Source organism: Ammospiza caudacuta, chromosome 17 (assembly GCF_027887145.1).
Source record: "Ammospiza caudacuta isolate bAmmCau1 chromosome 17, bAmmCau1.pri, whole genome shotgun sequence".
Classification (NCBI taxonomy): domain Eukaryota; kingdom Metazoa; phylum Chordata; class Aves; order Passeriformes; family Passerellidae; genus Ammospiza; species Ammospiza caudacuta.
In genome coordinates this window covers 3,988,840-4,002,163 of record NC_080609.1, presented here as the reverse complement: position 1 = coordinate 4,002,163, position 13,324 = coordinate 3,988,840, and the positions used below count along the sequence as shown (strand labels likewise).

Here is a 13,324-nt window from a genome sequence, read left to right as displayed (position 1 = left end):
CTTTGGATTGATCATCTTCCCTGTTAAACTGGGAGCTGTTCCAGCCATGCTGGAACTGCTAGCAGACTTGGGAAGACCATGGCTCTCAGACCTGCCAGTAGAGTGTTGTGCAACTTATTCCCTCCAGTGGAAATTTAAATTCTACAGAAATTAGTTGCCTAGAGGCTTTTCATCTTCAAGGAAGTTTTCTTCTTGCCTTAGTGGTTTTTTCCCATGCTTGATGAAGAACAGCAGTGAAGGAGATACATAACTGGTGAGAACCAGAGGGAGTGCCACTCAGATTTGGCTTTGGAGGCAGGATCAGTGAGCTCTTCCTCCCACTGTGGGTGCTGAAGGTGATGCAATTCTTCCCCAGAGCACACCAGCCCTGGGGTTTTTGCATAGAGCAGAGTAGCATATTTGGCAAAGGTTGGGGACTTTGCATCTTTGATTTAAAATTGAAATAACCATTGGGGGAAGTTGTTTGAGAGAGACTGGGGTTCCTAGGCTGGAAGGAAAAGGATGCCCTTAGGGACTCAGGATGCACTGGGAGCTCCACATAGAGCAAGAGTACTGAAGAGGACCTCACCTGTCTGCTTGCTTGCATTGATACTCCAAGATCTGGTGGTGCTGAGGTCCCAAGTGCTGGGTGCTTGGTCACAGAAGTGAGAAATCTGAGGATGGACAGGATGCAGCCAAGGCAATATGCAAAATAAACCCAGAACAGGTGAAAGGAAGCCTTAAGGAAATTCCTGCTGGTTTTTTACAGCAGTTTAGGCCCTTGTCAGCATTACCAGAATGTGCAGTGATCAGCAGAGGGCTTTATGCAAAGAAAAGGTAGCTGGTCAGGCTGACTTACTCGGGTCGCTGTGATCTCTGTTATAATTGTTCCCTATGTGATTATTTTGAGGGTTGAGCAACTGAGAGCTGCAGAAGAGACATGCAGCTTTATTTCTGCAATGTATGAAATGTTCTGTGTTCATTTCAAAAATGCTCATTGCTCTTTCTGTCTTAAAAATGAAATAAAATTCTGGAAGGCTGCAGGAATTTTTGTGAAGTCTAACTTTAAATGCTCACCTTTCCTTTTATCGCCCTTATCAGTGCATAGAGCTCACTATGTGAGGTTTTTAGCTGACATTTCAAATCGCTCTGAGGGTGCCTGAATCCCTTTTAAAGCAGCCTCCCCTCCCAGATCAGAAGTGACCAGGTTTTTTTGTTAGACTCCATGTTCCTTTAATGTTTTCCTCCTAATAGATGTTGAAAGCGTTCTTCAGAGGCACGGCACAAAACATTCAAATAGTGATACGAGCCAGCTGAAGAGAGTTGTCAGGGAGAGAGAGCATTAGGAGAAGGATTGAATACAGATGGATTCCTCAAAAGTAATGTAACCTGTTATGATTGCTTTGAAATCCTATACCCTTTCCATCTCCTTATGCTTACCAAAAGTTTACATTTGCATTGATGTATTAGAGGCAGAGCTAAAATGGAAGTAATCCCTGTTGTATACATGCTTAAGTGTCTAATTTTAGCTAAATACAACAGTTGTGACCAAACCTGCATCCTCAGTGAGGAGACCACAGCTGGGGAGTGTTGTGGGACAGCCCAGCAATTCCAGCTCCTCCAGAGGTGTCAGGGACCTCCCAGGGCCCATCTGCTCACTCTTGGTTCCTTCAGCCATCACAATTACTCACCCGGCAACCTCTTCAGGTGCTCTCTGCTGCTCTGTCTTTGTATCAACAGATACAAAGGGGAAATTGATTGCTCTGCATTTTATTCTGTGTATCTGAGTGCTTTCTTAGTATACTGCTAGAATAATCCATGCCTCTTGCAGAGAGTCCTGGCAAAAGGTCCACTAGAAGTTGGTGCTATATTTTAATTGGATTGTCCAAAAATCATCCTTGTCTTTGCCCTCAGGGAAGGCCTGAGCCATCCATCGTTCCTGCCTCAATTTAAGAGGTTGTCTCAGCCTCCATCACACTGCTGTCATGTTGGATTTGACAGGAGGGTTGCACTGCACAGCTCTCCTTTAATGTTCAGAACTGACCGTTCTGCACAGGGAGAACGGCTGAAGGGGGCTGGGAAGGTTTTCACTTATTATCCCTTGCTTTTTAGGGTGAACTTGTTCCAATTATTTCCAGTACTTGCCCTAGAAAGCTGTTCAGAAATCTGATGGAATATAGAAATGAGTTTGCTCCAGTGCACATCTGCAGTGACTGACAGAAAGTTTGCATGCTAGAAGATGTCTGTGGTGATTCACCATCCCAAGGCATCCCTGTGCTCATCCCCAACTGACTTTGTATTGTACCTGAGCATGGAGAAACCTCACAAGGCTCCCTTCTGTCAAACAGCCATGAAAAGTCTCAGCTGGCTCAGTTTTGAATGCTCTTTGTACCATTCTTCAACTATGCTAAGCTTCATCATCCAAGGAGAAAGAGTTTGGAGTTTTGGCTGGTTTGTGGCGCACAGAATAGTTTTCTCTTTCTGAGAGTAGGGGAGTAATTTGTTTCTAATTGACCCCATAATGGACCTGAAACAATATGATTTTTCCTAGTGAGCAGGGAATATCCATGACCCCTTGGATTACAAGGAAAACAGGTTGTATGCTGAGCACCCAAAGAGCAGGTGAATAGGAGCTGGCTGAGCAATGTCCAGTTCAGGATTTAAAATACTTTGGTAATGCTTCCATCGTGGTACACCATGTGCCATATTTTACATAACAGCATCCACCAACCTCTGCCTTAAATGAGCTCTCTGCCAGTCTCAGTTCCTGCAGTGCCTGTCCTGCATTTACACTCCTTACAGATATACACAAACTGCCAGCTTTACCCTTTGCTGGTGTCTTCCTCCCCTCTGGTCCCTCCATCTGTGTGTTTCTCATGGGTTTCCTTGTCTTGTCTAAATGTAAACTCATTGCTGTAGGAATTTAACCACTACAGTAGAACCAGAATCACTTTTCTTGGCAGAACAGGGAAGCACACATTGCATGATGTGCCCTCCACTGAGATGTTTGCACAGGGCCCATTGCAAATCACCTCCACCAGGTGCTGATTACTGAGTTACTAAATAAAGGATAATGCTGATGAATTTTGTGATCTGAACTGAAGCAGGACTCTGAGTTTCAGAGCTTGGAAAACTCAGGAATTCATCAGCTTCAGGATATCTTAAAAATACTGCTCTTCATGCAGAGGGGCAGGCAGGGAAAGCAGGGGATTAAGTGCTCTTTGGTTTATGTGAACATTTCAGCTTGTTCCTTCTTCTGGCACATTGCAAAATAACTAGCAGGAGAACAAGATGCCTGCATGGCCTGTGTGTCCTGCAGGGTGGCAGAGCTGGAGGTGCTGCAGCACTGGCTTTTCTGTGATGGTGGCAGAGTGAGCATGAAGGAATTTGTGCCTGCTTGGTTCCCAGGCTGCTTCACCATCATCTTCCTGAGCAAGAACTCATTTCCCAGGTTAGCTCCTGCAGGCAGCCTCCCTTCCTGACCTTTGCTGAAGAGAAGGAGGTTGACCTGCCTGTGTACTTGAATAACAAGGCATGGGTTGTTTACAAAGCTTTCATAGATCCCCGAGCAGACTGTCCACTGGAACAGCTGGTGTGATTAGGTAGTCCTTCCTGGTGGAATTTGCAAGTGTCCAATGTACTTCAGTGCAACACTGGAGGTCAGTTTTAGGTACTGTGCAACAGCTGTTTCTTGCTTCACCTCCTTCCCTCTGCAAACGTGGGAGGGATGTTAAAGTAAGCATAGAATGGGTGAGCTCTGCTACACATCCCTCCCTGTTGGAAGAGCAGAATCCTATTTTGACTAAGAAAAATGCTGTTTTACTGTCTAAGGATTGCTTTTAGATTCTCATCGAGTGACAATGCTAAGCAGCTAGCCCATGGACTCCCTAAACCCTGATGGAAACAGGACTTCTTGCATATAGTCTCATTCCCTCCCTTATCTCTAACAGTGTCATCTTCATTACTCCATGAATTCCCTTTTTTTCCAGTTATGAGTCAAATTGTTCATGGTTCTGTCAGTGCAACTTAGTGTGAACACAGCTTATTCTGTAGCCCATCACTGAGGCTGGGGCTCCAGGCAGAGTCCTTCTGCCTGGTGATGCAGAGCATGGTCAAGGCTGTGCCCTTCTAACCTGACTCATTTTTCTCTCACAGGCATGGCTCGTGGAGGGAGCCTGTTAACCCCTACTATGTCAACACGGGCTATGCTTTGGCACCAGCCACCAGTGCCAACGACAGCGAGCAGCAGAGCATGTCCAGCGACGCCGACACCATGTCCCTGACCGACAGCAGCGTGTAAGTGACACCTGGGGACAGCCACATGTGCCTTCAGCACTGCTGCTCTTGGGCTCTGCTGGGAGAGAGGCTTGGGATGGGGGGGAATGTCAGAATCGACCATGACAAGGTCATTCTCACTCTTTTCAGTTACTTTGTGTGACAGTGTTCACAGGGGTCTGAGGATGAGGGAAGAAGAGATGAGGATCTGACTCCATGTTTCAGAAGGCTTGATTTATTATTTTATGATATATATTACATTAAAACTATACTAAAAGAATAGAAGGAAGGATTTCATCAGAAGGCTGGCTAAGAATAGAAAAAGAAAGAATGAATAACGAAGGCTTGAGTCTGAGCCAGCTGACTGTGATTGGCCATTAATTAGAAACAACCACATCAGACCAATCACAGATGCACCTGTTGCATTCCACAGCAGCAGATAATCATTGTTTACATTTTGTTCCTGAGGCCTCTCAGATTCTCAGGAGAAAAAATCCTAAGGAAAGGATTTTTCTTAAAACATGTCTGTGACAACTTTGTGCAGGATACTCAGCCTTGCCAGTCTTGTGAGTGTTTGCAACATAAAATATTTTTGAGCAATCTAAATGGTGTTCTGTCAGAGGTTCTGGGATGTTTCTTAAGCCAGGTGCAAGAACTAGTAATATTGGATGACTTTGTAGTAACTGATTTGAGATAGATTAAGTTCTGAATGTTAGACAGAGCCTTCTACTTACCTGGGTATTTTTCTTGAGATTTTATGCTGCCAAATTCTCAGAATCACAGAATGGGTCAGGTTGGAAGAGACCACAGTGGGTTATCTGGTCCAACCTCCCTGCTCAAGCAGGGTCATCCTAGAGCAGATTTCACAGAATTGTGTCCAGATGGTTTGAAATACCTCCAGTGAGGGAGTCTCCACAGCCTGTCTAGACAATCTGTTCCAGTGCTCAGTCACTGCAGAGTGAAGAAGTTCTTCCTCATGTTCAGTTTCTGTCCATTGCCTCTTGTCATGTTGCTGGGTACCACAACGCAGAGCCTGGTCCATTCTCTGAAACCTCCCTGCAGATGATGGCCATTGATGAGCTCCCTTCTCAGCCATCTCTTCTTGAGGTTAAACAGGCCCAGTTCCCTCAGCCTGTCCTCATAAGAGATGCTCCAGTCCCTTCATTGCCCTCCTCTGGACTCACTCCAGGAGCTCTGTGTCTCTCTTGTCCTGAGGAGCTCAGAACTGGGCACAGCACAGCAGGTGGAGTAACAGCTCAGTCTGTGATTGCTCTGCAGTAGGATTGGTGACTGACCAGTTCTAGTTTGGCTGGTCACCACTGCACTTTAACACAACTTGTGCTGATAAGCTCCAGCCAAATGTTTTCCCTTTCTGTCTCTCATGACAACACCCTGTATCTCACCCTGGAGATGCCTTCCTTAAAGATGGTCTGCAAAGAAAGAAAAAAGGGGCTGTGAGATTTTGTTGTGACTGCATCTCTGTGATACAAAAAAAAAGGATTTGGGGAAAAATATTCACTGTTTGGTCTGGTTTTTAGTAGTGCAAATGCAAAGTGTCTTTCTGTAGAGTAGAAACCCTTTGATTCTTCAGGCGAGAGATGACAGGTTTACAGAATTAGGAGAAGATTTTATTAATGGCAGTGCTGTAAACACAGAGTCCTCCAAGAGGCTCGTTTAGTGTCACTGTGAACGTCAGCAGCTGTCAGACCTTGTTGGAGAAGCTTTCCAGCCTGTGCCATGGATGCTGTTAATGGGTGCTGCCACAGTTCCCCACCTGCCCAGAGTTCATACAGTGACACAGGGAGTGTGCAGTGTGGCCAGGGGGTCTCTGTGTCTGTGGTGGTCGCCCTGCCTGAGCCTATAGCTTGCTCTTCTCTGGCTCCACAGAGTCTCAGGGCCATGTAGGAGCAGCTGTGAGTTCATTCTGCACCCTGACACCAGCTCCTCAAACATTATGCATGAGGCAGACCTTGGCCAAAGGGGCCTGGGAGGTGGAGGATGCCCCCAGGACAGAACCCTATAGACGACCACTAATTAAAGGCTCCATTTGATACAGATCCAGCTGCTCTGCCACATCCTTCTGCAATTCTTCATATGCATCAATTTATATGGAGGAGTGCTCTGAAGCTAGCAGGAGTCGTGTAACTTCTTGTTATCAGGAGAGACAGATGTAAGAACTCTTCAAAATTAATTAGCTTTTAGCACTTCCTCTCCCACTGGTCCAGCAGGCTCATGGGGCTGCACTGATGGTTATACCTGTGATAAGTTGATCATTTATGCCAGAGTTCTTCACCCTCCTAATTTTTATTTCACTAGCCACAGTTTGTTTTTTTCACAGGCAGAATAATTTCTTACTGGCCATCCTATGCTTCTTTTTCCTTTAGGCATTTTATCCCTCCTATGCTCACCATGGGCTGCCTTTAGGACTTTATTACCACCAATATGTGCACTGCCTTCTGCTAATAACTAACCCAATCCTAGTGGTTTATTTTAACTAAGTTAAAGTGATCCATTCTTTCTATGCCTCTCAAACTGGATCCATGCAGAATCCAGAATTAGGATTCTGGATGTACAGCCTTGACCTTTGGCTTACACAGATTCTGGCTGTTTTCAGCACTTGCTCTTCATTACATGATTTAAAACTCCAGCACCAGATTTTACTCAGATTTTACATGGCACTGCTGAACCTATCTTCCTCCTGAGTTTCAAAGGAATTTTTGCAGAATTGCTCAAGGCAGCAAAAATGAAGAACAACCAGATGAAGTTAAAGAAGGGACTCCTGCTGCTTGACAAGACTTACATGTCTCAGTGCTTTGAATTTAGGCCTTCTCTGAGGAAAATGGCAATAAAAGCCTCGTTTGCTGATGAGCGAGGTTCTTCCCTCTGTGTGCTGTTTACACACAGCAGTCAGGCTCAATAATGAAGAAATCTGGCTTCTGCTCCGAGGCAGCACACGAATGAGGTGTGATCCAAGGCTCAGACCCTCCATCAGAGGAAAATCTGTCTGGACAATTGGGATGCAAACACTGTCTAGCTGAGGAATGCTAATAAACCAGGAGATCTTCAGTGCTGGCCAGCTCAGGCCAGTGGAGAAAGCAGGCACAGAGCATTTGCTGTGCCAGTTCCCTTCCAAGCTTTGATGTTGAATTGATCCCAGCAATATGGGGTTTGGAAGTGGCTGCATGCAAAGCCTCTAGCAAAGACCTGAGTGATGCTCTGCCTGTCCCAGCTCCTGAGCTGGGGCAATTTTTTGGGAGCAGCCAGCTCAGCAAACAGATTGTAAAACTGTGATGTTACAAGCACACTTACCTAAAAGGCCAGCTTTCAACAGGATGTCTTTCCAAGCACTGTTAAATATTATTGTAATGGGTTGAATTTATATAACGAGTATATTATCAGTCCCTGTTGTTTGAGTAATTTGCTTTTTGAGTGGCTTAAAAAACATTGCTCTTAAATGCCTGCGCTCCGCTGATTATTTTTCAGTCTTCCTGTGTCATAGGAATTCCTCTGCCTTTGTAGGCAAAACAGCTCTGGTCCTCTCTGCTGAAACCTGTTTTTATAATCAGCAGGGCAGCTGTGTTGTTTTAGCTGGTTTGTGTGAGGCAAGGTCTGGGGAGGACACGGTGAGAGGCTCTGGTGAGCGCTGGCCCGGCCACAGGTGGGGTCGAGTCACTCACCACTCATGTTCCCTGCAGGGTCAGTGGTAAGTCAGGGATTTGGGGCTCTGCCTGCCCCGTGGGCTGCTCAGAGCCTGCCCCAGACTTGCAGCAGCATTTCCAGCACAGTCCTAAACTGCTCTTGCTGTCTCAGATAACCCTTCTTGAGGATAGCATCTTCCCAAGTGGAGGAGGTGAGTCTGTGGGTGGGAGGGGTTGTCACAACAGAGATGCTTGAGGCAAGTTAAGGCAACTGTAGGTAGGAAGGCAGCAGCTGAAACCATTAAATCTCCATGTGATGTTCCAATTCAGATGCAGAAACACTTTAGGTCCATATCTATCTTGATTTCTTCAAGAGCTTACATGGCAAACAGGAGATAATGTCTCCTCTTCAGTGTTGTGCTCTAGCTGAACAATACTCCTTCCTCTTGGTCTTATCAGGTGTCCTGGCTTATCTTAGTTGGGAGACAGCCTTGCCTTCCCCCAGGCACTTGGGAAGCCCTTGGTGCCTGTGGGCTTGGCCAGAGGGATGCTCCTTCTTCCCCAATTCCTGTCAAACCTGCTCCAGAGTAGGGATGGCCAATCCCCCGAACAAAGGGGTTTAGGACAGTGGTTATTCCTTCAAAAAGTCTTGCAGATTAAATGCTATTCCTTGGGTGGCTGGCCTTTAATCACAATGCCTGGTGATTTTCCTATGATGCTTCTTTATGTGAGAAAAGTCTCTTGTGACAGAGGTGCTTTGATAAGAGTAATTGATAGAAAATACCAGTTTGGCTTTGTATTTGTTTCCTGTCTTTCCTAAGGCTAGTGATCCATAATTACCCCAAGTTTTCCTATATTTAAACAAGTTTAGCAGCTTTTTAATTTAAAAGGTCCCAAATGATGATTTCCAATGTGTTAGGCATAATGAGTGGGTTTGAAGCCTGTCTAGAGGAGCAAAGACACCTCTTGCCAGAAGAGTCCAATGTGCAGAGCCACAGCCAAACCACTGCTCACCAGAGGCTCTTGCAGGTCAGATTGGAGAGGGGAGGAAGCCTCCATATTTCCCCAACAGTGAATTCATTGCATTATCATTAAATAAGCAACAGAAATACTCTTCTTCCCTCGTTGCCTTTTAGCACTGAGCCTTCTGGTGCTAAAGAAAATCACGTGATGAAACAAGGAAAAACAGTTTGGGAAAGTTTTATTTTAAAAGTAGATGTGCTGTAAAAAAAAGTTTAATTTTTTTCATATATATATATATATTATTTCTCTATCTATTGAAAATATCTCAAAGCAAGCTACCTGACAAAAGGAAAACAAAAGTATGGTATTGGTTTTCCTTGCTTTCCCCCCATCTATTGAATAAGGTTTTGTTGGGATAAAATTAAAGTGCTTATCTTTGAATTTGCTTCCTCTGGTTGAGTTGGCACAGTACATTGAACGAAGGAATGTTCCAAGTTCAGAGGTGGCATTGGGGAATCTAGTTAAAATGACATCAAAGGCAGCACAGCGGGGCTGAACATGTGTTTGAAGCCGGATAGATTAGAGGCCATTATCAGCCTTTCGCTACTGTGCTGGGAACAAAAGTCGCTCTTTCCGCTGGGACTGCTGCTGGGGAGAATTAAAAAAAAAAGAGAGAGAGAGAGAAAGAAAGAAAAATTGCACTTTCTAACATAATGCCGCGTTCCCTGCGAATGGCCGTGTGGCTTTAGTGTGCGAGTTGTGTTCTGGCACCCGGGTTTTGTGCACTGGTTAAGCTGAAATGTTGACTATTGATGCCAACAAGCAATGGCTAAAATAATCCCCCAGGTTTTTTATTTTTCCCTCTGAAAACTTGCAGTTGTTTTGTTACCATCCAGTCTAGAAAAGGCCGCGTCACAATGCGGTGAAACGCTTTAACCGTTGTGATTCTCATCATTAAAGAAAATTAAGCCACCTAATGAGCACTGTCATGATGCCGGCACAGCAACGTGGGGAAGTTGTCCCGTTCCCAGGTGGTGTCATTGCAGGCACAGCAGAGATGGTGCTCCCAACACACTCTTCCTCCTCCTCCTGCATTACCTGCAGCCACTCACCAGAGCTGTAATTAGCCTGGCTCATTTTCTGTTCCCTCGTTTGTCTTCCTGCTAAAAAGCACTTGTCATTAATCATGGGGTTTGTTTTATTTTATTTTAATGGTGTTTCATTTTGAATGCCTGGGTTATTGCATGAAATTAGGTTCTTCTGATGTAGGTTGGTGGCAGTTCTGCCTGCACCTGCATTTCCAGGGAGCCAGCAGGGCAGCCAGCATGATGGGAATGGGAATGAAAGCTGGTGGTGGCCATCCTCACACAGGCTGGTGCTTGAAACTCAGGGGGTTTGCAGGCAAAACACCACAGTAAATTGTGTTTGTCTTGCCAAATGGCACCTTGACTTCAAAAATCTGTGGGTGAAACTGGTTTATGTTCTGGGGAAGCAGCTGGGGTGGGCAATAGGTGTTAAGGACATTTGGTCTGTGCAAACATCTTGTGTTGTGAGATGTGTCAGGACTGGCTCGTTTTCACAGCTCAGAGGGGTGCAGGGTGGTAGAAGATGTGCCTGGGAATTATGTGGTAGCTGTGACAAACCAAATCCCTCCACTCATTTCTACCCCACCTCTGTGGCATTGCATGGCTCTCCCAGGCAGTTACCTCTGCTGAGTCAGGGAAATGTGTAAAATGAAAAAGCTCAACATTGCCAAGCTCCAGGCTGGCATTTGTTCTTGAATTAGTTGATTTTCCCCAAATAACACAAGGTGGGTCTGTGTCCTTTCATAACTGGGCTCCACTCACTCCTCTTCTCCTGGGCCCTGGGTGTGAACAGGATGGTGGCAGTGGTGAGAAAGAAAATGCATTTCCTTTCTTTGCCTGAAGTCACACTTAGGCAGTGGTGCTTTGCCATTTGGGGTGGTTAGCAAAGCCTGGTGCCTCTGACCCACTGACCCCTGTGTACCAAGGACTGTGGCCGCCACTGTCTCCTTCCCCTGCAGAGACCTCTGTCACCACCTCTTTCAGCACAGGCACCAGGCCAAGCAGAGCTGGTTCACTTGGATGTGACTGCCCATGACATCCCTTCCTACCCTCATCCAGCCTCCTCTGGGGAGGGGGCTGATTCTTCCCTCCAGCAACTCCAGTATCAAGCCCATAATTTCAGACTGAGCTAGAGATTGCCTTGGGAGCAGTGGAGCCTATACCTCCTTTGATAAGCCATTTGAGCAGCTGTCACGCTCTCTTAAAAATATATACCTTGTTCCTTGCTTGAGCTCCCCTTGGAGTAGATGCTCACTGAGCTCCCACTTCTCCTTCTCCCCCCTCTCTTAGCCTGCCCTGTGGTTTAATGTGTACATTACAGGCTCTTTATAGAAAGCAACCAACTATAAAAGGTACCAGGATGCAGTCCAAGTCCTTCTCCCTGCCCTCTGCCTTGAGCAGCAGTGGCAGGAGCCCTGCCTCACTCTGCTCTTGGGGGATGCTGTGTAAGTGCTCCTGGCCCCCCATGCCAGAGCTTTTTTGGTTCGGGGACCTGTGTGACCATCCTTCCCTGCATGGGTCCCTCATACTCTGGGCATGCAAACATGAAGGGGTTTGGGTTTCCTAGGGGCCACTCTGTGTCAGCAAGGCGTGAATGAACATAACATGGCAGAGAAAGGCACTAAAGCAGGATGTGTTGTTGCTTTATTCCTGCAGAGATGGGATCCCACCGTACAGACTCCGAAAGCAGCATCGCAGAGAGATGCAAGAAAGTGCCAAAGCAAATGGACGCGTGCCACTACCTCACATTCCTGTAAGTAGCACTATCTCCTTCCCAGGGGTAAATATGCAAAATATGTGAGATCTCTAGCAGACAGTTGCTCTGCTTGTGCTTGAGTTTAATCCCCCTTAATGCTGTATTCGCTTGGGGGTGCTTCAAGATGACATACATTGTGCTAAGAAAAGGTTTGGAGCCTTCTGCCAAACTCACCATTCCAGGCTGGCCAAAACACAGAATTTTTCTTAACCATTCAGTCAGTAGCTGATTGTTTCTCCTGGGTGAGAGTGGAAGCACTGGCTGGCATTTATCTGCAAGCAGTTCCATGCCCTCAGGTGAGCTGGAGGTGTTTGTGGAAGGTGTAGGAGGCTGTTGGACATGGAGGCTGATACAGCTCTCGGACAAGGTCAGTTGGGGAGAAGTGCAATGGTCCCAGCAGTATGTCTGCACTGAGCAGCCAAAGGAGCTGTAACCTGTTCCCAAGGACTCAGCTAAGCTTACCTGGGGACACAAGGCAGGAGGAAAAAAAAAAGTGCAGGATTAAATATTTCATTTCTCTGACACTGTCTCTTTGGTTGCTCCAGGTAAACAAACAGCCTTTGGAAGATGGGCACAACTGCTAGGGCTCTACATCACCATCTGCAGCTCTGCTTGTTATTGTTTTCTTTTTCTGAGAAGTTACAGGTGACATTTAATATCTAGTAGGGAATAAAGGTGCTTCTTTCCCCTTTGGACAGCTGGACTCCAGCACAAATCAAATAGGGAGAGAAAAAGCCTCCGTCTGTTTTTTCCAGAAGTGTCTTCTAACTTGATGCAGCTGTTCCCATCCTGCCTGCTCAAAGCAGCACAATACCAGCAGAAATACACCCTTGTTTTAATCTGATTTAAAAGAAAAAAAATCCACACCAAAACCACCACTCTTTGTTTTGCCTTTTAAATTAGATTATTTTCCTTAGATTTAAGAGGGTCTCCTGTGCTTTGATCACTGGGTTGACAATAAAAGCCCTGGCTGCAGACGCTCATAGCCATCCTAGCTCAGTCACCTCTCTTTTCACACAGTTGCTTTCACAGTGTGGTTGCTGTTGAAAAGGCTGGCTGGGTGCCTTTTTATTTCACTTGATGCCGTTTTTACTGTAAGCATGGCTTTGTTAGAGTTGAAGTTTGAAAGCTTGGCCTTTATTTTTTGTTGTTATTGTTGTTGCTGTTCCCCAACAGTGGGAACTACTGACTGAATATTCTCTGACTTCAAAGCTTGTCAGTGGCTTTACCTTTTGGATAAAAATAATAGTGGCTTTCTGTTGATGGTGTGCACTGGCAATGCCTCCATGAACTGCAGGTTATAAACTCAGAGTATGGAGCATTAAATATGTATAGTGAGCTCTACTTTAACGAACTTCCATCTGCCAAACATTTCTTTTGTTGAACTGAATAAGTGTCATTCCAGCAGCAGTTCCTTGCAGGCTAATTAGTTTTACTTAGCATTAAATTTTATCGACCCTTTTGAAAACCAGCTTTAAAAACGGGGTAAAAAATAAGGTTTCAATTGCCCACCTGCTGCTTATAAATTTTTATATTATCCTCCTTACCTACACAGTCTTTTAGAACTACATATTCCTCCTAAACTACACACAGACTCTTCACAGGGATTTTTTTGTGAAACATCCACT

General features: G+C 45.6%; 1 protein-coding gene across 2 annotated transcripts in view; it reads left to right on the top strand.

The window, feature by feature from the left end:
- Positions 1–13,324, top strand: part of AXIN1 (axin 1) — a 70,260-nt gene that overhangs the window by 34,024 nt on the left and 22,912 nt on the right. For both annotated transcript variants that reach the window (XM_058815915.1, XM_058815914.1), the window contains exons 2-3: positions 4,135–4,275; positions 11,597–11,693. In XM_058815915.1, the coding sequence (XP_058671898.1) occupies positions 4,135–4,275; positions 11,597–11,693 (238 nt within the window). The remainder of the gene's footprint in view (positions 1–4,134; positions 4,276–11,596; positions 11,694–13,324) is intronic.